General features: G+C 45.0%; 1 protein-coding gene across 3 annotated transcripts; it reads left to right on the forward strand.

Moving 5' to 3' along the window:
* Window positions 1–1,723: 1,723 nt before the first annotated feature.
* Window positions 1,724–23,804, forward strand: PIMREG (PICALM interacting mitotic regulator). Of its 3 annotated transcripts, XM_075904885.1 has the most exons (5): window positions 1,737–2,024; window positions 8,069–8,406; window positions 11,590–11,946; window positions 12,815–12,906; window positions 17,127–23,804. In XM_075904885.1, exons 2-5 carry the CDS (start codon window positions 8,119–8,121, stop codon window positions 17,290–17,292), a joined length of 903 nt encoding a protein of 300 aa, XP_075761000.1. In that variant the 5' UTR covers window positions 1,737–2,024; window positions 8,069–8,118; the 3' UTR covers window positions 17,293–23,804. The 3 variants fall into 3 exon arrangements, with proteins under 3 accessions (XP_075760999.1, XP_075760998.1, XP_075761000.1); XM_075904884.1 differs by lacking the exons at window positions 12,815–12,906; window positions 17,127–23,804 and adding an exon at window positions 10,899–11,039 and having other exon boundaries at window positions 1,724–2,028; window positions 11,590–12,078; XM_075904883.1 differs by lacking the exons at window positions 12,815–12,906; window positions 17,127–23,804 and adding an exon at window positions 10,899–11,039 and having other exon boundaries at window positions 1,724–2,024; window positions 11,590–12,078.
* Window positions 23,805–24,063: the final 259 nt, after the last annotated feature.

Raw genomic sequence — 24,063 nt, forward strand, 5'->3', positions numbered from 1 at the left:
CAGTGGCATGCCTCTCTGCAGGAGAAGCACTCACCCATGGCGCAGTGTGGTGGGCCTGCCCAGGGTGCAGCAGCCCCCACATCCACAGCACACTGAGGACAGAGCCAGGCCAGGAGCCAATTAACCAGCTAAGCATGCCAGTAAGACCAGTGTGTCCCACTTTTATTTGGCCACGGAACCCTTTTAAACTTGAAAGAATTTTGCAGAACCCCTAATAACGGTCTTATATATGGAGCTGAAAAAGTAGACCACAAATAAGTAAGGTTAATAATAAACAAATGCTAAACAAGGCCATGAGATCAACATTTAGTTTAATTGCACATAGATGAATCTAGCATAGTCAATTTATATTTGTCACGGTTACATTTTTAAATACACGAAATCATGCGACTATTTTGAAGTAAAGTATTTGTGAGAACACTGCATGGCATTCCCATGCAAGCAACTGGTTTGACAGCTGAAGCTTTGACTTTGTCTGACGCAGCGCTAGCATGTTCGTGTTCCGTCACCCACGTGATCCATGCTCCCTGAGAGTGAGTATGGGGATTTATGGTGGTATATAACAGGTGATTGCACCACTGATTGACTGCACGTAGTGACATCGTTGTCCCCACTCTGTGGCTAAGCTGGCATTGCACAGGGACACTTATCGTGGCAAACACAAATGAAAATTGTTTTCAATAAAATTCAAAAATGTATAAATATTAATTTATTTTTTAAAAATCATAAACTGTTACTGTGTCTACACTGGCAAGTTATTCCGGAAAATCAGCTGCTTTTCCAGAAAAACTTGCCAGCTGTCTACACTGGCCGCTTGAATTTCCGGAAAAGCACTGACAATCTAATGTAAAATAATCAGTGCTTTTCCGGAAAAACTATGCTGCTCCCATTCGGGCAAAAGTCTTTTTCCGGAAAACTGTTCCAGAAAAGGGCCAGTGTAGACAGCACAGTAATGTTTTCCGCAAAAATGCCCCGATTGCAAAAATGACGATCGGGGCTTTTTTGCGGAAAAGCGCGTCTAGATTGGCCACGGACGCTTTTCTGCAAAAAGTGCTTTTCCGGAAAAGCATCTTGCCAATCTAGACACACTTTTCCGAAAATGCTTTTAACGGAAAGCTTTTCCGTTAAAAGCATTTCCGGAAAATCATGCCAGTGTAGATGTAGCCTTTGGCTATGTCTACACTGCGGGTTCTTGCGCCAGAAATATGCAAATGAGGCTAAGTGTGGAATATTGCGGAGCCTCATTTGAATATCTGAGCCGCCATTTTGCAGCAGAGGCTCTTGCGCCAGAAAGAGCGTCTACACTGCCCCTTCTTGCACAAGAAAAACCCTCTTGCGCAATGCAGCTACGCTGATTATTTTCAGGAATAACGCAAAAATGGTGGCTCATTAGATATGCAAATGAGGTTCCTTGATATTCCACGCTTAGCTTCATTTGCATATTAATGGCACAAGAATTCGCCAGTGTAGACATAGCCTTATTGTCATGGACTTTTCTCACGGAACCCTTATTTTCACTTTGCAGAACGCTGGGTTCCGCGCAACACCCTTTGGGAAACGCTGCGCTAGTGCTATTTGGGGGGGGAAAAAAACCAGGCTGTGACTCCCCATTCAGTTGGCTCGGGCAATGTGCCAAGGGCTGCAGTTACAGCCTACCGGGGCGGAAGGGGCAGTCCTCCTTTCACAGGGTTCCCTGTGTCTTTTTACGGGCTTGGCCTGTTTCAAACAGGGAGGGGAGGGGAATATCCAATGCAAGGCGGGATCCCTGCACAAACAGCCCCGTCGGGCTTGCAAATGCAAACCCACCGGGCGGGGAGGGTGCGGCGGCTACATCAGACGCCTGGAGCCCTGCTGCGCGCTCGTCCCGCCCGCCCTGCAGCCTCTCGCAGGGGCTGTGCGCCTTCTCCCCCCGCCCAAGGGCTGGGCCAGGCCGGGAGCGGGCCAATCCGCGAGGAGGGGGCAACCGCGCGCAGTTTAAATCCGAAGGCGACTGCAGACGCTGGCCAGGCGGGTCCCGGCCGGAGGTGGGTGAGTCCGGTGCGGGAGGGAAACTCGCTGCGGGGAGGCGGTGGAAGCCAGCGCGGCTACAGTGTTGCAAGCTCGGGGCCCGGTGGGAACAAAGGCAGGGGACGAGCAGCTCGGTCCCAGGGCGTGGGAATGGCCCCGGGGCTCCAGCCAGGGCACCGGGTTCTGCACCATGCGCTCTGCCCCCCCCCCCCCCCCCTTCCTCCAGTCCCCTCCCAGCCCCGGCTCTTGCAGCCTCCGGCACGTTCAGGAGCAGCGCAGCCACTTTGCTCGGCCCTGGGGACAGAGGGGCGAGGCCTGGGCTGGGTTACAGAGCCGTTTGGGGGGGGGGGGGAGAGGTCTGTGAGCCCTGCCTATGTTGGAAATCACTTCAGACTGGGGCGGCACCCCTGGTCCTAGCACCTAGGCTGGGGTCTGTTCCTGCACCTGGGTGATTTCCCTGCTTCGTGCCTCAGTTTCCTTCCCGATTTATAAAATGGTGGAGAACAATGCAGCCCTATTTGTCATTTATAGATGTCTAGGGCAGTGTTTCCCAATTTTATTTGGCTGTGGAACCCTTTTAAACTTGAAAGAATTTTGCGGAACCCCTAACAACAAACAGTCTAATATATGGCGCTGAAAAAGTAGACCACAAATAAGTAAGGGTAATAATAACCAAATGCTCAACAAGGTCCTGAGACCAACATTTAGTTTAATTGCACATATTTTTAAAAAATAACAAATATTAATTTTGTTATCATAATGGAATTTTCTCACTGAACCCTTATTTTTACTTTGTGGATCCATGTGGTTCCTCGGAACACCAATTGGGAAACACTGGTCTAGGGGCTACCTCAAAACTAGGAAGTGAGGGTGAAATCTGTAAGCTCCCTCCCCATTACTTTGCCTTGTCCATATTTGATCTTCACTTATGAGCTCAGAGAGAGAGTGAGTGAGTGTGTGTGTGTGTGTGTGTATAATGTTAAAATGCATTTATTTAGGTACGTTTTCAGCAGTTACACATTTAAGTGGTTACACATTTACATGCTGGGGGGGAGGCTGCTCTTAAGGAGCCAGTGTGTGTGGGGTGCCAGCTTTTAAGCATCTGAGGCAGAGGCAGCAATGCGGAGAGAGGTGGGCAGGTGACTGCCCCGGAGCTGGTGTTTGTGGGGAGCCCGCTTAAAAGCTGGATCCTGCCCGCTCTCCCCTTATGCTGCTGCCTCTGTATCAGAGGCAGCAGCGTGGGGAGGGTGCCTGCATGTAATAGTGAAGGTTAACTGATGAGCCTTGTACACACTTACACGTTCACATCCCTAATATATACATAAAAATAAATGGCCTAGAACAAATTGTGAGGGAGTTTATGGAGGTACATGTGAACCTCAAGATTACAAACGCCTTGGCAGAGGTGGTTGTTTATAACTGAACAAAAGTTTGTGTTCTTTCAAAAGTTTGCAATGGAACATGGATTTAATACAGCTTTAAAACTATACTCTATGGCAGAAAAATGCTGCTTTAAACCATAGTAATTTAAAAGAAACAAGCACCAAAACAATTTTCTTTATCTTGTCAAATCTCTTATTAAACTTACCTTAACAAAAAAATTACTAAAATTAACATAGTACTGTGTTTGCTGCTTTTTTTTCCATTTGTTTTGGGTTATTTTGGTTGCTGCTGCTTAATTCCATACTTCCAGTTCCAAATGAGGTGTATGGTTGTCAGTTTACAATACTGGTATTCTCTGATATTCTGCTGTAAATGGTGTAAAGCAACATAGGTTAACCAGAGGTAGATTATGCCAGACTAACCTGATTTCCTTCTTTGAGGAAAATAACCGATTCCTTTAAAAGTGCGGTAGATGTCATAAACTTGGACTTCAGTAAGTGATTTACATAGAACCACATGAGTACCAAATTAAACTAGGTGGTATTAGCATAAACATTGTAAGGTGGTTAAGAAACTGGCTAAATTGGAGAAAGCTATAGATCATGGTGAAAGACGAATTCTTCTTAGCCATAGCATTGCCCAAGGATGGGCTTGGGGCCAGGGTTTCAGGCAGCCACAGGAAGGAATTATCTCCTTTTCCCTTCATCCCCCCACTAGGGATGTGAATAGTCGAGTACTCACTTCCCCCCACCCCTTACTGCCTCTGTATCAGTGGCAGCAATGGGGGGAGAAAAAGGAGCATGTGCTTAGCGTAGCCAGTTTAAAGGGGGGTAAGCTGGCTCTCTGCTCCTGGAAGGGGTGGAGTCTCAGGTAGAATGTGCCTGGCCAGTTAGCCAGTCTTCTCTGCCATATGGAGCAGGGTGCTCTGGTGGCAGCTGCAGCCCTGTGCCCTTTAAATTGCCAAGAGCCCCATGCCCCTTTGAATCACCAGGCCCCAGGGAAACTGCCCCCTTCTCACCACCTCCTGGTTAGCAGGCCTGTCTTTAACTATGTGATAGTAGGCTTTGGAGGTGTGTGGTGGATCTTTTTTTCTTCCACACTAACTAATATAAACAGTAAACAACTGAAATTATGGAGGAACTGAACATGTAAGAACACAGAGAACGTAGCTATGTGTGTTATTGCCTACATCCAGTGGTGTTGTATAGGGTAGGAGAACCCCAGTAAAAAGAAACCTGAGATGGATGTTTGCCCTGCTTATATTCACTGTGCTTCCTAAAGGCTGTTCATTTCAAGCTGCTCACAGAACAGGAGCAGAAGGACTGAGGCACAGGGCCACAGCTGTATTAAGCAGCGTTGGGTACAGAAGTGTATATCCTGCAGGAGAGCAGGTCTTGAACTTAACAGAAGTACATAAAGCTACTGTCAGGGAAAATCGAAGTTAGGTTTTTATCAAGTGACTTGAAACTGTGTATTATTGTCTCTGCTACTCAGAAACTGCACATTTTAGAAGCTGAAGACACTTTATTAGTAGCAAGCTATAATTATAGCTGAACTTGCTACTTTATCAAGTGACTGTGCCAAGAATGTAGTGTGCACTATCCAGTGGGACAATGACTCTTCTGTCCCTCTAGAGAATCCAACAGGAGAGGCCCTTTGAAATGCACTTCACTCATCTTCGCACTCCACTGTGTGAATGCACATGATAAATTGGTTTCTCACCACTTCTCCACGCAGATTTAAAGGCTTGCTAAAGCGAGGTCTCTAAGGCATGGGTTATCAGCAGGTTCCCGGGGAGCTGATTGACATGGTGCCTGTGCAGTCTCATTCCCATGTGCAAAATGGTGTTTAAAGAAGCTAAAAATATATAGTGGTTTTTTTCTACTTTTTAGGGATGTTAAAATATGGCTAATTGTATAAACTTGTAACCGCTGAGTTTTTTAGTGGTTATACACATCTGCAGCTGGCTCCCTGGAAGCAGGGTGGGAGCCTTAGTGTAACCATGAACGTTAACTGATAAGCCCAGGCTTATTGGTTAACCTTTTACATGGTTATATATTCACATCCCTACTACTGTCACCGTTGCACATAATCTAGTGCTGTGACTAATAATGATGTGTTAGCTGGAGGGGGCCCAGGAGGTTGTGTTTGGGTAGCAAGGTATCTACAAGAAACTTGTTAGTAGGATGTGCAGCAGGTTTAAAAAAAAAAAAAAGGAAAATCTCTTGAATTGAGATCTCATTATACTTTCACCTCACACTGCATTTATTAATATGTGGTAAGGTGTTGAGGAAGCTAGTTGAGTCTTATCTCTGATCACATTTGGATGCCATCACCTGGATTTTTCCAAACAGCATGCTTATGAATTGACCCAGCTGGGTAACTCGCCCCTGGTGGCTGGGTAACTCGCCCCTGGTGGCTAGCAAGAGTAAGTAACTTCAAGATTACTGGGGGCTGTGCCCCCTGCTTGCTACACTCACCGACCCCCTCCGGCTGCCTGGGAGGGCCAGGCTGAGGTGTGGCTGCTCTGGGCTGCCCCAGAGCTGCTCCCAGGCCAGTCCCATCTACCCCCTCCCCCCTTCCAGCCACCCGCGGGATTGGGCTGGGTTGAGGCTCTTCCCTGTGCCCCTGAGGCCGCCCCAGCTTTTACTCTGCTCCTTCTCCTCCCCCACTGCAGCCCTGGCTCCCATCCCTTCAAGGAAGGGTCAGAGGTCACGCCTAGCTCTCCCTGGCTGCCAGGGCGGAGTAGGGCTGCGTCTGAGCCTCACTATGCCCCTCACTCTCCCCTCAGCCACTGGGGAAGCAGGTGGAGGGAGGCCTCAGCATGGCAGCCAAACGCTGGGGAGGGGAAGAGAATCAGGCGGGACGCAGAGTGATGTGATGACGTCACTCTCTTGTCCCGCAGGAAAAGTGTTTATTTTTATTTATTTATATTTATATATAATGAGAGATTTCCCAAATAATTTTGAGCGTGCCTGATAGCAATCAGGAATGCATTGTTTAACTATAACCTGGAGCAGACCTCTTGGCTACATCTAGACTGGCATGATTTTCCGCAAATGCTTTTAACAGAAAAGTTTTCCGTTAAAAGCATTTGCGGAAAAGAGTGTCTAGATTGGCACGGATGCTTTTCCGCAAAAAGTGCTTTTGCGGAAAAGCGTCCGTGCCAATCTAGACGTGCTTTTCTGCAAAAAGCCCCGATCGCCATTTTTGCTATCGGGGCTTTTTTGCCGAAAACAAATCTGAGCTGTCTACATTGGCCCTTTTGCGCAAAAGGACTTTTGCCCGAATGGGAGCAGCATAGTATTTCCGCAAGAAGCACTGATTTCAGACAGTAGGAAGTCAGTGTTCTTGTGGAAATTCAAGCGGCCAGTGTAGACAGCTGGCAAGTTTTTCCGCAAAAGCAATTGCTTTTGCAGAAAAACTTGCCGGTCTAGACACAGCCCTTGTGTGTGAGACTTCAGTGGCCAGCCCAAAAGGGAGCTTATGGTAGTTGTGCTAAACGTTACAAAACATTGTACTCCTCTAATCGAGGACAGCTTTGGTCTGATGATTCACTGGGGCTGATGTCCGAAGCAAGCAATGGGAAATAGACAGGCCCACCGACAAGGAGGAAGATGCAGAAGAGGGCAATTGCTCCAGAGGCCAGCGAATCAAAGGCACTGGGCTTTTAAAATTGCCACAGGATCATTGCACTGCACACTCTGTGCGAGGCTCTGAGGGCTGGAGAGAAGGGCTTGTCGTGCTCCAGACAGAGCAAAGGGCTAGCAGCCTAGTCCCACTTACTCCAGGAGTGTGAAGCCAGGGCCCCCCAATCTTCCCCAGGAGCCCACAGAAGCTGTTAGCTCACTTGCAGTGGGCTAATGGGAGTGGGGGAGGAATAATGTAAAATCAAAGTGATGTGAAAGACTGGAAACTTTACTGAATAGAAATTGAAGCCCAAAATATTGTTTGACTAGCAATTAATCATTTCTGTTGGCTGTCATAATAGGGATGTTAAAATGTGTGTGATTTGCTAACCATTTAATGGCTGAAAATTTCACCTGTTACATGCGGGGTGGCAGCCAGCTCCCTGGAAGCCAGTGCCTGCCAGGAGCTGAATTTTAAGCTCGCTCCCGGCATGCACCAGCTGTATAAGAAGCAGCAGCGTGGAGTGGCAGGCAGCTCCCTGAGAGCTGACTTAAAAGGCAGCTCCCAGTGAATTCTGTCTCCCGTCTGCTCCCTGGGAGCTGGCTGCTGTCCCGATAGAGAGGCAGTAGCACGAAGTGGCAGTTGGCTTCCCGGGAGCTGGGTTGGGAACTGTGTAACAGTTTAGGTAACTGACAAGCTCATGTTTATTGGCTGCCTGTTTAAATGGTTACACTCTACATCCCTTGTCATTGTATCCAGTTTCCTTCTTTAGTTGCCATCTTGCGCGGAATACTTTGGGGAAGGAGAGGAGGTGTTTCTGATTACAGCTTTTTTCCCCCTCAAAAACACACGAGAGCTTACTGAAACAGACACCATCTCCTTTTAAGTCAACGTAAGATGCTCTGCCTGGGCCTTGCTGGTTTCATATTTTGGAGAGGATTTGGGAAATGAGGGCAGGTCCTTTCAAACATAGCCTGTTGAATGAGCTGTTTGGTGTGTTTCTCCTTTATTATCTGGATTGATTCATTTGGTGCATCATTTCTCACAGTTTTGTCTGATCCTCTGACAAGTGAGAATACTCCCAAGAAGTGAAGCGTGATGGCATCTGTGTTCCATAGTGTCGGAGCTACAATTGGCTGGAGGAATCACCAGCCCCTGGCTGACTTTGAGAATGAGAGCCCAGTGCCTGACAAGTTTAGAAAGAAGCCTTCGTCAAGCGCTCTCAATACCCTACGCATGTCTCTGAGGAAACGCATGCCCCTAAAGCAAGTCGAGATGAACTTCAGGGAGCATCCAACTTGGGAAAGTCTGGAAGCAAAAGAGAAGCACCAAACCTTCCGGACTATCACAAGAAGTGCAAAAAATGCCTTTGGAACAGTGTCCCAGGTAATGACCCTTGTACTACGGGTGACAATTCAGTTCATTACTTGGTATCCTGTCTTGTTTCAGAACTAACAATACCTAGCTGTGCTTCATTGCTGGACATAATATCTGAATTTTATAAATAGGAAACAATGTACCATGTCTCACTGGCTGGCTGCCAGAGCACAAAGCGAAAGTGGTGCATAAAAAAAATATGCGGGTCTTGATTTTTGCTCAAAACAACAATCCCCACCCACTCCAGGCTGCATTATGTGGAACACCCCCTGTCTCCCTGATGTCTCTCTCCCTCCAACTGCAGGGAGCCAGCTGCAGAGCTTGCACTGAAGCCTCCCTAGGAGTGGGACCAGCAGCAACTATTTGAAATCCCTAGGGGGCAGGCGTGAGCCCGCCCACTTCTAAAAGCCCGTCCCCCAGCCTTGCGGGAGGGACTTCTGGACCTAGCGCTCCACTGATTCCTGGAGACAAATAACAAAAAGCAGGGTCAAGGGTTGCGGCCGCCTTTGCCGATCCCCCCCCCCCTTCCTTGTGGGATCTGCAGTATCAAGCTGCAGAGCCCTCAGCGCATGTAACCGCTATGAAAATTTCAGAAGTTGCATTTTTACATATTGGCTACATCTACATTGCGCTTTCTTGCGCAAGTACATATGCAAATGAGGTGTGGCACTGAATATTGCTGCGCCTCATTTGCAAACTTAATGAGCCGTCATTTTTGCGCAAGAGCTGTTCTGCCTGAAAATAAGTGGCAGAACAGCTCTTGCGCAAGAGGGGGGTTTGCGCAAGAAGGAGCAGTGTAGACTGCTCCTTGTGCAAAAGCCCCTTGCATAAAAATGGCAGCTCACTTGCATATGTTCTTGTGCACGAAAGTGCAATGTAGACATAGCCCTCTAGTCTTGATTATCTGAATGGATTTGCTGGGCTATCAGTGACCATGTTTTATGGAAACTTTGTAAGTGAGTGACTTTAGTTGTAGTGTATTTGGAGGTGAAATCGGTACAATATCGGCCACTTACTTATGGTCTGGATTTGGACTGGCTGTGTTCACAAAGGCAGCCAGTCCACAAAGATCAGGGCAGTTAAAGATGTACAGCCATAGTTAGACTGTACCTGGAGATGAGGTCTAACTTTTAAAGCTTGCTCTAAAACCAATGAAACAATTGCTGACCCAAGCCCTAGTGTCGACTCCATTTAAGTCCCACCCCTGAACTTGTGTCAGTGCCACTGTCACCTTGGCCTTGGGGCTCAGCCTGGTGGGGTGGCTTTATGCTCCAGCTGTCTTCTGCTTGTTGGGTCCACGTGGCAGTGGCTGCCTGCCCCTCTCCTTCCGGCCAACGCTGCCTTGCTGCACTCTGTGTACTGCAGAGTGAAGGGGCCTGCAACTGGCTAGGGATGTTAACTGGTACTCAAGGAGAAGTTCCTCTCCAGTGGCCCGCTGGCTGGGAACTGGCAGCCCCACAAGAGGCTGGAAGCAGCTGGGCTGTCTGCAATAGGGAGGGGTGCATGTGGAGATTCTGCAGCCCCTGCCCACAACAGGCAGTGGGCCACCTCTGTTTAATCAGTTAACTGGCTAAACTTAACATTTAACTGGGTAACTAATTAAAATGGGACTTGACATCCTTACAACTCATCAGCACCTGGCTCCTTAGTGCACACAGCACCACGAGGCAGCAGCGGCCCATGGAAATGGAGTGTTCAGTTACCACCCTCCCAGCCATACCGGCAGACATGGCTCTGAGTAGTAGTAGCCTGTTTCCTGACTGGATTCAGATACGAGCAGTCGGGTCCCTTTACCTTTTAGATAAGGTGGCAGGGTTCTAGGGTCAAGTGGGGAGGAAAAATATCAGAGTAGCATCCCTGAAGATCCTGCTGCAATTTGGTCCTTCCTCTGCCAAGGTTCTTCACACTCATAAGCTCTAGATAGAGAAGACTTCTCCAGCATCTCTCTTGCAGCTCCTAGTCTTTACACCCACTTAAATTCACCGAAGCAAAGAGAAGCAGTGAAAATTCTAGGACTAGCTTTAGAAGTAGCAAAACACCAGTCCCCCCACGTGTTAAACAGATGGCATGACTGTGGTATTCTCCCTACCTCTGAATTGTTTCAATAACAGTGTGTGCATAGAGGGAAGAACGTGGAATAAGTGCTTCCTCCAATAAGCTTATTTCTACAGTCGAAATGCCAAGCCATGGCAGTAGGGCTTTTTGCCTGTGTAAAGGCTGCCAAATCAGGTCTGAGCATTTGTCTCTCAGGGGACCAACAAGTAGTCAGACCATTGGGGAGTTTGGTTGAATATTTCATGCTGCTTATGCTAGGCTGCACAAGCTATTTTAGGAAATGCTGCTAGCGAGGAGCACAACCCGCTTACTGCTGTGACTCATAGCTTGAAAGTAGATTTGAAGCCCAGGAGACAGCCCTGTAGGTTGAGGTATGTTAGCCAGGCAGCAAAGGGAAGCTTGTTTGTGCTGCTCTTCCCGTCTAAATGAAGGCTTTCCTTTTAAAGGCATCTGTAACAGATTCTGAAGCCACCAGCTTGATCTTGCACCACGTGAAATCAGCGAGAGCTTTGTCAAGGGCTTGTGTGGGTGTAGGATCGTTCCCAAAGACTAACTGGCCAAATGAGACATGCTGCTCTATTTTAGTTGTAAGTAGATACCTGCAAATCGGTGGATCGCAGTTTTATATCTGCAGGTATCCCACATCTGTGGACATAGATAGCTGCAGCTCACTTTTTGTAGATGTGAATGTGGATATAAATGTTGTATCTAGAACCCTGCACACTTGCAGCGATCTGTTTTATATCCACGTGTATCTGTATCCACAGGTGTCAGTGTGGATATCCGCGGCTCACTTGCAGATAATGATGCGCAGGGCTTGACAAATAATGTAATCTACTCGCCCATGGCGAGTAAATTACAACCTGGAAGAGCTGGGGCAGAATGCAGAGCCATGCGAAACCGCATGGCTGGCGAGTGGGGTTCGCCGCCGCTTGGCGAGCCCTGATAATGCGGATACATGTTTTGTGTCACACAGTGCTCTAGTTATAAGAAGCTGTGGCAGCAATGACAGCCATGCATCTGCTTTAGTCTAAGCCTGGCTCTAAGAGCTGCAAGGGGCGATGTTGATGTGCTGGGATTTTGTTCAGCTGAGGTATCATACAGCAGTTGCTAATCCAAGCTATGTCTGCCTTGCAGAAATTACAGAAGTCCTGTCAAAGTCACACACAATGTCTAGTCACCTCTCCAGCAAAAGCCCCTGCAAGGAGAAGTGTCGTCCCTAGCTCTGCAAAGAGAAGCACTTCACCTCGAACTCCTCATCGGAAGACTAGGTTGGCCACGGTGACCACTCCACCGTCTGGTCCCAGATGTACCCCCCGGTCCAGCAAGAGAGCCTCCCTTTCATCCAGATCTGCAAAGAGCTTGGTGGAGAAAGAACGGAGGAGTTTCGCTCACTGGCTTGGAAAAGATGCTGTCCCTCTCCGGAGATCAAGGAGAGCAGCAGCTCTAAAGAGCCCATATTCATCACCTCTGCCTGCCAGCAGAAAGAGGCAAGTTGCAATCACTTGTATTTCTGATGACTGTGTTGTTATTGTAGCCAGATCCTGGTCACATGTGAGGCAGCAGCTAAGCACTGCTCATCTTTTCCACCAAAACAGCGTGCTGCTATAATCGCTTGGAAGTATAGTTAAAACATGCCCCTACTTACCGAGGGTGTGGCATGAAATTTGGCTGTGGAAACTTAATTTTGCTTAATGACAGAACACCGAGCACTCCTACACCTTCCCCCTTCCCTTCTAGTGGGAGGGTGATACTAGGTTTACATCTTCTAATTATGCTGGATCCAGACTTGCTTGAGTGAAAGACATTTTAACTCTCTAAAGTCTGCATTGATGTTTGTTTGATAAATCAATTCATCTTATTCAGTAATTCTGAGAAACATCAGAGCAGATTTGCACTGTGGTATCTAGGGTCCTCATCCATGATCGGCACTTCTTTTGTGTTAGGTGCTGTACAAACAGCAAAATGGCCCCTGCCCTGGAGAGCTGACAAAAGGGTGTGGGGAGAAAACTAACTTCATGAACCATAGAGATTGGCTTCCCTAGGTCATAGGTGAAGACTGTCAGAATAAGGAGTTAAGCACATGCCTCCTGGATCCCAGTGCAGTGTCTGAACTATGAACATCACCCTTTCTAGATGAGATGCAATGGAGTTAAGGCGTGATTAAGGCTGCACACTAGGAGGGGGAGATGTACTGAGCTTTGGATTTGATCGAACCCTGTGGCTAGAGGCTTAAAATTCTATGGGACAGAGCATTAGTGTACATATGGTAGAGAGACTTCTGCTGCGTGAGGAGGTGTACTAGATCACTTATGCAACGTTTCAACCCTCTAACTTCATGCTTCCTTCTCCCATCAGAGAGTTTGACTGTGAGTTAGAATCCGTCTCTATGGGAATTCGCCAGCTGAGCCGTCTTTCTCAGGTGTTCGATGATGTCATTGTGAGAGAGGAGAGGTAAGCAAGATTGAGATCAGGGAAGAGGTTTATCTCCCCTCTCTAAAGCTGCCTGTGCAGCAGAGGATGGTCTCTCCAAAGACTTGCCCTTCCCATCCTGAATCAATGCTACTGCTCAAATAGAAATTAAAAGATCCCTCCAACTCCTAATGAAGATGTGCAAAAGTAATAGAAATTCTTTAACTGTAGCAAAGCCTTTCTGCTTTAAGCCTCTGTAGTTAGGAGTCTGCAGAGCGGCTCTCAACGCTACGGAAGCCTGTAACCCAAATTTCTCCTTAAATACGTGCTGCTTGCTGTAAAATCAAAATCCTCCCCACCATACTCAGCCCGTGATACCATCTCCTGCAAGTTAACCCCTTGCAGTAGTTCTAGCTGGGTTAATAGTCCAGAACGTGGCCAAGAGAGGCTTCCTAGAATCTCATCACAGATGCTTGACTTACATTTCAATAAGATTCGTTGTTAACTGAAAGCTTGGTTCAGAGCAAGGTAACACCTACGATAAGTTTGGCTTGTGCATTTGATAACAGTGTTTTATAGGCCATTTTCATAGTCTTCCTTTCCTAGTTGAGTCTCCTGCCCACATTTGTAGGAAAGGAAAACCCTATTAAAAAAGAAAACTGTAGAAGTGGCAGGGTGACTTGGAGGCTGGTGTATTCACTGATGCTGTTCCTAACTCTGACATTAACTAGATTTCAAGTTGAAATCTAGATTTCTGACGGTCAAACTTGTTTCACAAGATCATCAAAATTGTAACAAGATAAGAAAATTACTATGTAATATTGCCCAAACCCAGTAAAAAAATCTTGGTGGTAGAGCCTTTCTGTTGCAAGAGAATCACTGCAAGAAATTTAGTTTAAGTTTAGAAGTTCTGCAGTGGGGTGGGTTTTTTGTTTTAGTTATCTCTTCTCGAATGAGCATCTTTGAAGTGCATTTGTAATAAGTGTTTTCAAATGGAAAAAGTTTTGGTGCCCCAGTAATCTCCTACACCTTCTTAATTTAAACCTAATTCTTGCTACTTAATTCTACTTGGATCTGGTTACAAATTAGGCAATAGTAGGAACTATCTCTGGACATGGTCCTGCCTTGCAAATAATAATGTCTGGATGTAGCTTAGCACAACATCATCTAGATCAGGGGCTCTCAACCCGTTTTCTTTCAGCAGACTCCCCCAATAGGCAATAAATTCCATATCCCACCTCTGCCTTAGCTCTTTTTCTGCTTATAAAAGCCAGACCTGGGATCAGGGGTTAGCATGCAGGAAAATTGCCCACTGCCCCATGCCACAGGGGGCCCTGCAAAGCTAAGTTGCTCAGGCTTTGGCTTCAGCCTGCATGGTGAGGCTCTGGTTTTCTACCCTAGACAACAGCAGATCTAATGTCAGCCATGCTCCCCAAAACCTGCTTGTGGCCCCCAATGGGGCTCTGGAGACCTGGTTGAGAACCACTGTTCTAGGTAACTTGCCCCAGAAAAAGGTTGGTGGAAATCCTGCAGAATTCCAACTATTTCTAATTACCTCAAGCCAATTTTTTTCACATGGGTCACTGGGCACAAGCTGTCAACATCCTAATAGACAAGAGCCATGTGTCATTGAAATGCTCATAACTACTTAAAGTTCACTAAAGCCTCATTCCTAATATTCTTCCATCTGTTAGTGATATGACAGTTTCTCTCATTCGTAACTGAAGATAGTACCAGTCAGGTAAAGTTGTTGTTCTTAAGCTTGCATTGAATATGCTTCACCTGCATGTGGCTGAAATGGAGAGAAACTGCTATTTGGGGAAAACGAGTACGTAGAAAACTTTGAGTATCTTTTCTTTCTTTAAAAAAAGAATACTAATGTACAAAACCACCACAGACTGTTTTCTGAATCACTAGTGCTGCGTGTGCTCGTCTTGACTATAGGCTGCATTGACAGGCAGGGATTGATCTAGCGGGGCTTGATTTATTATATCTAGTACAGATGCAATAAATCAACTGCTGGGTACTCTCCCATCTGACAACAGTATTCCAGCAAAATAAGACGAGTAAGTGGAGCTGATGGGAGAACGTCAGTTCTTGACTTACCTAAATATGTCGACTTTAGCTACTTCATTCGCATAGCTGAAGTTGTGTAATGGCCTGGGGGAGTGTAGACATGGCCTTTTCTGCAGTTGTAATACAGTGCCGCCATCCAAACCCAGCTTCAACTGGTGGATTATAAGTCACTTTTGCCCCTGGTGGGTTTGCATTGAAACAATCATTTGACTTTTCTGCAAATAGCTGTTTTTCCTCATTCCAGACCAGAAAACTTCTGGTACTAATGTTTTGTCACTTGAGTTCTTACTGGTTACTCACTAACAATGTAAAGCATGTCAGAAGAGTGTTACTCCAACTTGCCTGATTGTGTGTTACTATTCTTAATGTCTTACTGTTAAGACAATGCTGCCTTGAGTAGGAGTTGACACATTTCTCAGTGATGCTTAAATATGACAATTGGATAGAATTTGGCTCTGGAACAAGCAAGGTTCTTCACTGTAAATTTCTGAACATTATGTCTTCAGCATCACTTCTCCAAGCCTTCCCATTAGCAGCTGCACTGTGACATCTCTAAATGCCCATAAGCATTGTGTTGGAAGCTTTGTCCTAGGGATGTAAAATTTGGTTAACTGGTTTAACGGGGGAGGAGGGCAGGGCTGGAGCATGGTAAAGAGTGGGAGAACTGCAACCAATTCACCCAGTAAAGTTACTTTAATTGGTAATGCATGCTACTTACACACTAGCAATTCACTTTTACTGCATACAGTACTTAGATCCACCCCTTCATTCTAACACTTGCTGGTTTGAAGATCTTCTCTATTCTGTAGGAAAAGCACATCACTTTTATAACTTACTAAGTATGGTACCCTCTAATGCAGGGCTGGGCAAAATATGGCCTGGGGGCTGGATCTCTCCCCCCCCAAGCCACCAGATACATCCTGCAGACCCGCCCGCCGGGACCCTCAGGAACGCAGCTCCCTTGGTTTAAAACACAGTTCCTGTGGCTCTCTACTCTGCAGGGAGGGGGAGGCTTCATGCAATCTTCCTGCCCCAGCCCAACCCTCAGATCCTACTGGCCAAAAATAATCGGCCAATAAGAACTGACCTCAGCCAATCTCTCAGCTCCGATTGGCTGGAAACAGCCAACCAATCGGAGCTAAGAGATTGGCCTGAGTGACTGGGGTAGCGCAACCCTCTTCCCTCCACCCGGATTTCAGAGTCCCATGCATGCATATTTTCAAGCATGCTGGGGCTGAGACCAGCTTGCCTTGGGGATGCTGAAGCCTGCTGGTCAGGAGACACTTAGGTTAACTTTTCCCATGCTGGGCCTGCCTCTGGAACCCTAGACCCTCCTGCACCCCAACTCTCTCCCCTAGATCACATCCAAATCCTCTGCACCCCCTGCCCCAGTGACAACTCCCTCCCTTGCCTTGTACCCCCTCTTACACCACTCCCCAAAGCCAGAACCCTCCCCTGCAGCCATACTCCCTCCCTGATCCTACACCCCAATCTCCTGACCTAGGTCACAACCCCCTCTTCCATCCAAACACACTCTCAGACCCCACACTGTCTCCTACACCCCAGTCCCTTACTCTATGCATCCTTCTGCACCCAACCTAAACCCTGCACCCCCGCCACAGAAAAGTACACCCCTTGACCACTTACCAAAACTCTTAAGTGCTGCGCCTCCCCCAACCAAAAATTAGTGCCCACCCCTGGTCTAATGGTATCTCTACGTCTGCTTTCTGGTTGCCACTAGGTCATGAGCTGGAGTCTGACAGTTTTCCTCCTAATAGGCCTTGTGCAGGTAAACTTAAATAGACAATGGCTATTGGGGGAGGACGGGCGGGTTAAAATGTTTTTCCTCGCCCTTCACAAAACTGCTGATGTAAAAGTTACATTAGATGTAGACAGTCTCTTGTTCATATTTAAGCAAAATTAAACTACCCCCTACTAATGTTATTATCTAATGTATCATGTTGTTTAATCTGTTTGATGGCACACATGATGGCAGTATAAAAAATTTCTTCAATCGGGTTTTATGGCCTTCATAAAATCTCCTCCGTATACCAGGCATGCAGTTTGCTGACTTCTGCCTTGTTCTCTTCTGCCAACATTCCAACAGCTTGTGAATACTGGATGACCGGTTACTTAACCTTGCCCATTACTCTGTTGTATTCATTGCATTCCTTTATTCTTCACAGAGAACACGCGATATCAAATTATCAGCATCTAATGGCGCAAAACTTGCGATCTGTGCATCGGTCTCGGAAACTCTCCCAACCCTCTTTCAGGCGGCATGTGAAAAGGCTCCAGCGTGCAGTTGGCACTTGGACTGAGATGGCCTTAGCTAGTATTAACAATGTGTGAGCAAATGAAGGATTAACCATATATGGGAATTCTAGGGGGCGTATTTTGTTTGTTTGGATGTAAGTGATTGTGCTTTGCATAAGCTGTTAAACCATTTTTAGAATACTACCTTTCACTTTAGTTCAGGTCTCTTCCTTCTATAGATTTCTCCTTCCAAGGGTGCAGGAATTGTATTAAAAAGTATATCACATGACAACCCCCAGCAATGGTAAAATAAATTGAACTCCCTTAACTAACATTTTCAAATGAGACCAGCATTGTCTAGTGTATTCATTTTTTGGAGTGGGGCCAAATCGTGCTGAATGATTTTAAGGAAAGACTTTCCTGAATGTGCCTATATAGATAAGCTTTGGGTTATTGAAGTCACAGGGTTTAACTAAAAAGTCTCACGGGGTAGCCATGCTAGTCTGTAACTTTAAAAACAGCAAGGAGTCCTGTGGCACCTGAGGTCTGGTCTACACTAAACGGGAGGGTTGACTTAATTAACGTAGCTGGAATTGCATATCTTATGTAGCTGGAGTCTATGTATCTTAAATCACCGTTCATACAGTGCGGGGGGTTGCTCCTGTCAGCTTCCCTTACTGCTTGTGAGGAGCAGGAATACCAGTGCCTACAGGTGCACCCTCAGTTTGAATTAGAGGGTCTCCACAGATCCACTAAATCGAACCCTGGACGATTGACTCTGGCAGCGTCGATCTTTTGCATAGTGTAGTCATGGCCTTAGACACTAACAAAAATATATCTCAAATCATGAGCTTTGGGGAGTAAAACCCACATCATCAGTTGAGCTGGAGTGACAGAGTTGGCAACAGGGTTGGTTGCCTGGATAGAATCCTAATCTGAAGTGTGTTGGGTGGGCAGGCCTCTGCTGCGAAGTATTTGCTTCAGGTTGAGGTGGATGTCTGTGGGTGAGGATTGGCTTGTTGCCCGAGGCCTGTTTCTACTCCAACTCAGCTGATGAAGTGGGTTTTACCCATGAAAGCTCATGATTTGAGATATATTTTTGTTAGTCTCTAAAAACCCTGGTTTACACTAGGCTTCTAGCTTGAAATAACCCCCCCTTCAGTCGAATTTCTAAGCAGAGCATCCACACTGCTAAGCCCATTATTTCAAAATAAGGGGCCACTTATTTCAAAATCCTGTACTCCTCCTTTTCAAAATAGCAGTAGTGTGGACGTTCCAGTGCTGCTAATGTCAAAGTAACTACTCCCCAGAGTAATTCAGGCTAATTACTCCCCAGTGCTTCCTCAGGCTCTAAGTCAAGGTAGTGCATTCACATTAACCAAGCCTGCCTTGGAGTAATTTTGAGGCTTCCCCATTGTGGGGACATGCTATTGATTTTGTAAAATTGGGAGTCAAGTTGAATTTGGTTATTTCAAAATAGTTTCCTAATGTAGATATAGCCTAAGGTGCCACAGACTACTCGGGGGTTGACTAATATCTAGTCCATCTTAACCTGCTAACAGCCGGGGCTTCATTTCTCTTTCATGCTACTGCTCCAAGACCTTTCAACAGCTGAGGAAAATATTGCTCTTGGAACCTGTACACACAACTGAAGACACTAACAGTCAATGTACTGAAGTTGGAATTGATGCTTGTTGCTTAACATTGTTCTTTGTGTAATGGCACTAGTATTAGTGTTTCTAATAGCTTTTGAGGCAACAGTTTTATACCAAATGTCAGACTCTGTAATACAGGCAATTTTAGTTCAATGAAGTATGGAAAACAGGACTCCTTCAGACTTCTATCATTCATCACCAAGGCCAAGCCAAAGCAATGTTGGGCAATAGGCAACCCATGGGCCAGATCCAGTGTGCTAGAATTAGCTCCTTGCAGGACGCTGCTGCTTTATTTATCTGTGCCTCCCCAGGTACGGGTGTTTGCAGCTCCTGTTGGCTGCAGATCACTGTTCCTGGCCAATGGGACACCACTTCCCACAGCTCCTGGCCCTCACTGTTTCCCACAGCTCCCATTGGCCACAGATTGCTGTTCCCGACCAATGGGAGCTACGATCACCCATACCTGCAGAGGCGTAGGTAAATATAGTGAACTGCCACCACCGTATTGCCCATCCCTGCTCTAAAGAGAACAGGTAAACAAAAGGGTGTTTGCCTTTTAAAGAAATCTGAGCTTTAAATCTACAAAACACTGACATATAAAATGTTTAAACTTAAACCTGTTTGTGGCCGCTTAATGGTAAACTCAGATTACTACAATATTGCCCGGTTTCATTTTCACTAAAATACTCTAGAGTTCTCTAAATCTTGTGCACAATTACTTAGAAATGTCTGAATGCTGTTCCTGTCTACATGTATAGCAAGATTAACTTTTTATCTTTTGCCTGCTGACAAGCCAGACTGTTTAAAAGATTAAACAAACTTAACAATGGGCTGGAACCCCTTCCAGTTTGAATTTAAAAAGTAGAGATGGCTTATTCTTTTAAAGACTCTCAGCCAGTGGAGAGCTTTTTATTGGAAGTTTTACTTGTATGAGCTGATCCTTCATAAAAAGAAATCAATAACAATTCTGGTTTGTTTTTATTTTCAGATTCTCAGCTACTACTTTTTCTTAAAAAAAAAAAAAAAAAAAAAAACCCTCAATTCCCATTCACTGCTTAAGTGGTCCAATTGTTTATTCCTGTCACTTCCTACTCAGTGCACACAAAGCATTTGTAGATTGCTTCAAATACCAGACTTGGCCCTTATTAGTTTTGACCAGTTAAAATCAAGGGGACTGTCTGGATGTGTAGTTAAAGGACAGGATTTGACTCTGTATTCCAAAATGTGGGTTCTTCACCCATCACACTAGGGAAAAATAGGAATCAACAAATGAAATTAATAGGCATGTTTAAGACAAAGTATTTCTTCACACAACACATTGTCAGCTTGTGGAACTCCTTGCCAGAGGATGCTGTGAAGGCCAGGATTTTAACAGGGTTCAACTAGGAGCTAGATAAATTCATGTAGAATAGATTCCTCAATGGCTATTAGCCTCTAATTGTCGGGGCTGGTGATAGGCCACTTGATGGCAACCTGTTCAGGATATTATGCTAGATAGCCCTTTGATTTGACTCAGTCTGGCCTTTGTTATGTTCATCTCCTTTTTCTTGAAGGCAACCAAGCAACGTGGGCTAACAGATGAGGCTCCATTTCCCTATTTTGACTATTGCAAGGTAGATACCAAATGGCACCATCACTTTTGACAGCTGTATGTCTTTGGTATTGTACCCATTTTCAGCAGGTGAATAATGCTTGGGAGCTTTACCTTGGTTTGCGAAAGAAATACCCACAACACTGTCCATGTAAAGGCAGAGAAGGTATTTATTTGACTAGCTTTTTATAAGACTCTTAAAAACCAGCTCACATCAAAATCTAGACCAGTTGTAAAAATCTTACTCCTTAGTTCATAGTTTAAGAAATTCATTATTGTACATGTTTTAAATTTTTACAAGGCAGCCATAAGAAATATAAACATTTGTCACCATAGATAGAACCTTTCCACTGACACACTGATTAAAAGTATACACTTAGGAAAACCGTAGGCTCAAAGACAATGTACAATTTCAAGTCTCCTCACAGGGATTCAGTTATAAGTAGACATTTTGTCTTCCCATGTAAATAGAAAAATAAGAAAGGGTTGGGGTTCTGCCACACAACTGCCATTTCTGACCCTTCTAGACAGAAGTATCGTCCAATACTTGCCATTTTTCCTAATTCTTCTTAATCTCTACAGCTTTAGCTTGTTGGTGTTCCGCTCTACACAGAAACCTGCCTGTGTTCAGCCTGCCTCCCCTTACCCTGCAAAGCACTGGATTGATGGTAAATCTGCTCTGAGACTTTAACTCAAATTTTTCCACCTCTTCCCAGAAGCAGTTTTATACTGTCCAGTTGAAAATCACAGGCAGATAGAGCCCCCACCCCCTTTTTCATGGATCTGAGACAGAAGGAGGGACTGTCAGCTCTGTATCATGCAGCGCTACACAGCCTGGGACATAAGTAAGTTTGTCATATTCAGCTCAGTCTGTATCATGCCTATGCTCCAAGGGATCAATCTCCTGTGTAGGATTACCATATCTGAACTTTCAAAAAAGAGGACACTCCTATATGTAGATATCAACTCATGATGTATTAATGTTGTTCGTGTTATATTTTATTTATACATATAAATGCTCAGGGGTGTCTTTTTTTTTTTTCTTTTGAAAGTTCAGATATGGTAACCCTACTCCTGTAGAGCAGCTTTGCTTTCTGGGCAAGTAGGGTCAGACATATCAGAAAGCAGTTCAGAAACTCACAACTTTGTATTAAGGAGACTCAAGCCTGTATCAGTTCCAGGCACGGTGAAAAGGGGCCACACTTCTAATTTCTCCACTCCCCCAGAGGAAATAGCCAGATGGAAATTCTACGACTCCACAGTCAGTTTTCAGTCCCTGAAATCAGAAAAAGTTGGCAGATAAGCTGATCCTACATAATATAAGCACATGAGCACAAAGGTGGTTTTATCGTAACAAAATAATTTATTCTCTTCGGATTTGGATAGAGGAAAACCTGGGGGTTTTTTTTAGTGTTGTACTCCAATAGAGTGTTGGTTTTTTACCATTTTACTTTCAGACTTTTAAAAATTATTTTTGTGCTCAGATCTTTTTTTTTAAAGAAAAGATTCTAAACATTGGCCACATGTAAGCAGGCTGTTTCAGAAACAAAGGGAGTATAAATTTCTCACACTTTTCCTACTTGAGGCCCTATTAATAAGAGAAGAGTGCTCTGGGCTCTTTGCATACAATCTGCTTTTAAAAGCATGTGACTTGACTTGTTTCAATAGGCCTGTGGGCATTTGCACTGTGCAGAAAACTTTTGCAAAGTGGAAGCAGGACATCCTGTTTGTTAGTTACACTTCCATTTTAATGGGTCTATCTTGGCTCATAGTGCTTAATGAAATCTAACTTTTTGACAAATAAAGCTTTCTTAGCGGATGGCTTGCTCTGTCTCCTCCTCACTCCTGAAATACGCCTTAGCTACTTTGAAAATAGTAGCAAATAAGAGGAGGCAGCCCTATATTTTCACTAATACCATCTTCTAGAGTCTGAATGCTCTCTACTGTGTGTTTAAAAAAAAAAAAAAAGAAAAGGGCTGCTAGGTGTATTGACTAGAACGTGATTAATGTTTTGCTTCCCATCGAACAATATCAAAATGGCAGCTGACTGTCCGGAACCCCAATAAGCGAGGAGGGACAATGGATGTTGTGTCGTTCTCACATCTAACAAAATAGTATGCTGGCTAGATATAAAACATGCCACAGGATAAACAAGAATACTTTGGTCAAGCAAGAAGATTTTGTTCCAACAGCACTAGTGTAGGCAAATGTGTACTTGAACATTTCTTAGCGACATACTCATCAAATTTGGATTACCATTGCGATGCATGTCTGTGGAATATTCTGCAGTCTTTACAATGCTACTTTTTTCAAACTTACCTAACAGGACAACAAACAGCAATTGTAAAAAAGGCATATTAATTACAAATTTGCTGTGAAAGCTTTACCAAAACTTCACATTGGGTGCTTATTAAATCAGTAAATTTACACACACGCTTACACAACAAACACTACAGCTACAAAGGTGTCTTTTCATAATAGCTCAGATAACAGTCCACCACTGCTAGTTAATCACACTCTTTTTTTACAATAATAAACTGGGTCCATAAACATGGCAGAGAAATAAGTGTTCCTAGTTGTAGCCTGCCTTACTTTTTCATTAAATTTTGCCTGCTATGACTCTGTTACAGTATATTTCCAATTATTCCCTTGGGCTACCTGGGCAGAAGACTGTGCTTTTCCATATCAAGCAGTCAGGAGGCACTAAGGTTCAGAAATTATTTATGTGCCCAACCTGGGTTCTGTGAGCACTTGCAACTTCCTTTTGATGTCTTAATTCACAACCATGCTAGTTTTGAGTGTGTAAGGACATCTGGTAGTAACTTGATACAAACAGAAAATGATACTCAATCTGATAATGAATTAGCTTTTGAAGACACACTGCTAATCCCCTTAGTGAAAGTTTAAGAAAAACTGAATGAAGACGTAAATTGATTTTGAAATTGAACTTTACTCAAAGGGCTCTGAATTAGGAAAGTCTGCACCTATGAATGTAAACAACCTAGCAAGAAGCAAACATTTTAGGAGATGACAGGGTTTGACAATTTAACATGATTGGGCCTAAATCAGCTTCTAAAAAAGAGCTACCTGTAGTTAGTATAAATTAGGTGTGAGTTTTAATATGCTCTAATCTACAGCTAGGTTCCAATTACATAAAACATTGTCACTCAGCCCCACTGACATGATGACTCTATTTTAGTGACTAATACATTTAGAGCAACAAAACAAAAACCCAAATGCTTTCATCATCTGAAATACCCAGGTTCCAGTGGGTATGAAACATTAACTGCTAACATAACTATGTTGGGAGAGTATTTACAAGCGTGCTTAATTGGAGGACCAGTGAGTAGAAGAGAAAAACATTCAATCCCTGAGCAATAAGTAAGATTGGAATAATACTAAGGCCATATGAGTTCCAGTATCTCATGAAACCAAGTAGGGGTATGTCTACACTACCCCGCTAGTTCAAACTAGCGGGGTAATGTAGGCATACCGCACTTGCAAATGAAGCCCGGGATTTGAATTTCCCGGGCTTCATTTGCATAAGCGGGGAGCCGCCATTTTTAAAACCCCGCTGGTTCGAACCCCGTGCAGCGCGGCTACACGGGGCACGAACTAGGT

Source organism: Pelodiscus sinensis, chromosome 21 (genome assembly GCF_049634645.1).
Source record: "Pelodiscus sinensis isolate JC-2024 chromosome 21, ASM4963464v1, whole genome shotgun sequence".
Lineage (NCBI taxonomy): Eukaryota > Metazoa > Chordata > Testudines > Trionychidae > Pelodiscus > Pelodiscus sinensis.